We start from the raw sequence: 395 nt of genomic DNA, 5'->3' as shown, positions 1-395 counted from the left end.
CGCGGGGGCGCGGGGGATAGGGGGGGGTTGGGTACAAGCCACGTGGCTGTAACCGGCCGCCAGCAAGAACTGAGGCACCTGCGTGGATTTACCGCAGCCGGTGTCGCCGGCGATCACCACCACTTGGTTTTGAGCCACGGCGCGCAGGAGCCGGTCCCGGTATTGGGAGATGGGAAGCGCCGCTCGTTCCCGTTGGAGTTTGGCCAGTTTGGCGAAGCTTTGTTTTTGGGTGAAGTCCAGGTAGTGCAGCAAGGCGGCGCGAAATTCGGAGAGGCGTTCCTGAGGCACGCCGGAGTTTCCTCGCCGGCCTCGGATCGTCCCCTCCACGTCGGCGCTCAGCACCGAGAGGTTGATGCGGTACCGGGGGTCGTATCGGCGGGGCAGGTCGAGGCGGC

At 66.1% G+C, this 395-nt stretch overlaps 1 protein-coding gene across 1 annotated transcript in view; it reads right to left on the bottom strand.

Annotated features, from left to right (window-relative positions):
* Positions 1-393, bottom strand: part of DHX34 (DExH-box helicase 34) — a gene marked incomplete at its 5' end in the record, with an annotated part of 8146 nt that extends 7753 nt beyond the window's left edge. The window contains 1 exon segment of the mRNA XM_019470206.1: positions 26-393. Within this exon segment, the coding sequence (XP_019325751.1) occupies positions 26-393 (368 nt within the window).
* Between the last annotated feature and the right edge of the window lie 2 nt (positions 394-395).

The sequence above is a fragment of the Aptenodytes forsteri genome, unplaced genomic scaffold, assembly GCF_000699145.1.
Source record: "Aptenodytes forsteri isolate BGI_AS27 unplaced genomic scaffold, ASM69914v1 Scaffold78, whole genome shotgun sequence".
Classification (NCBI taxonomy): domain Eukaryota; kingdom Metazoa; phylum Chordata; class Aves; order Sphenisciformes; family Spheniscidae; genus Aptenodytes; species Aptenodytes forsteri.
Note: the sequence above shows the minus strand (reverse complement) of the source record. Positions and strands in the feature narration are given on the sequence as shown.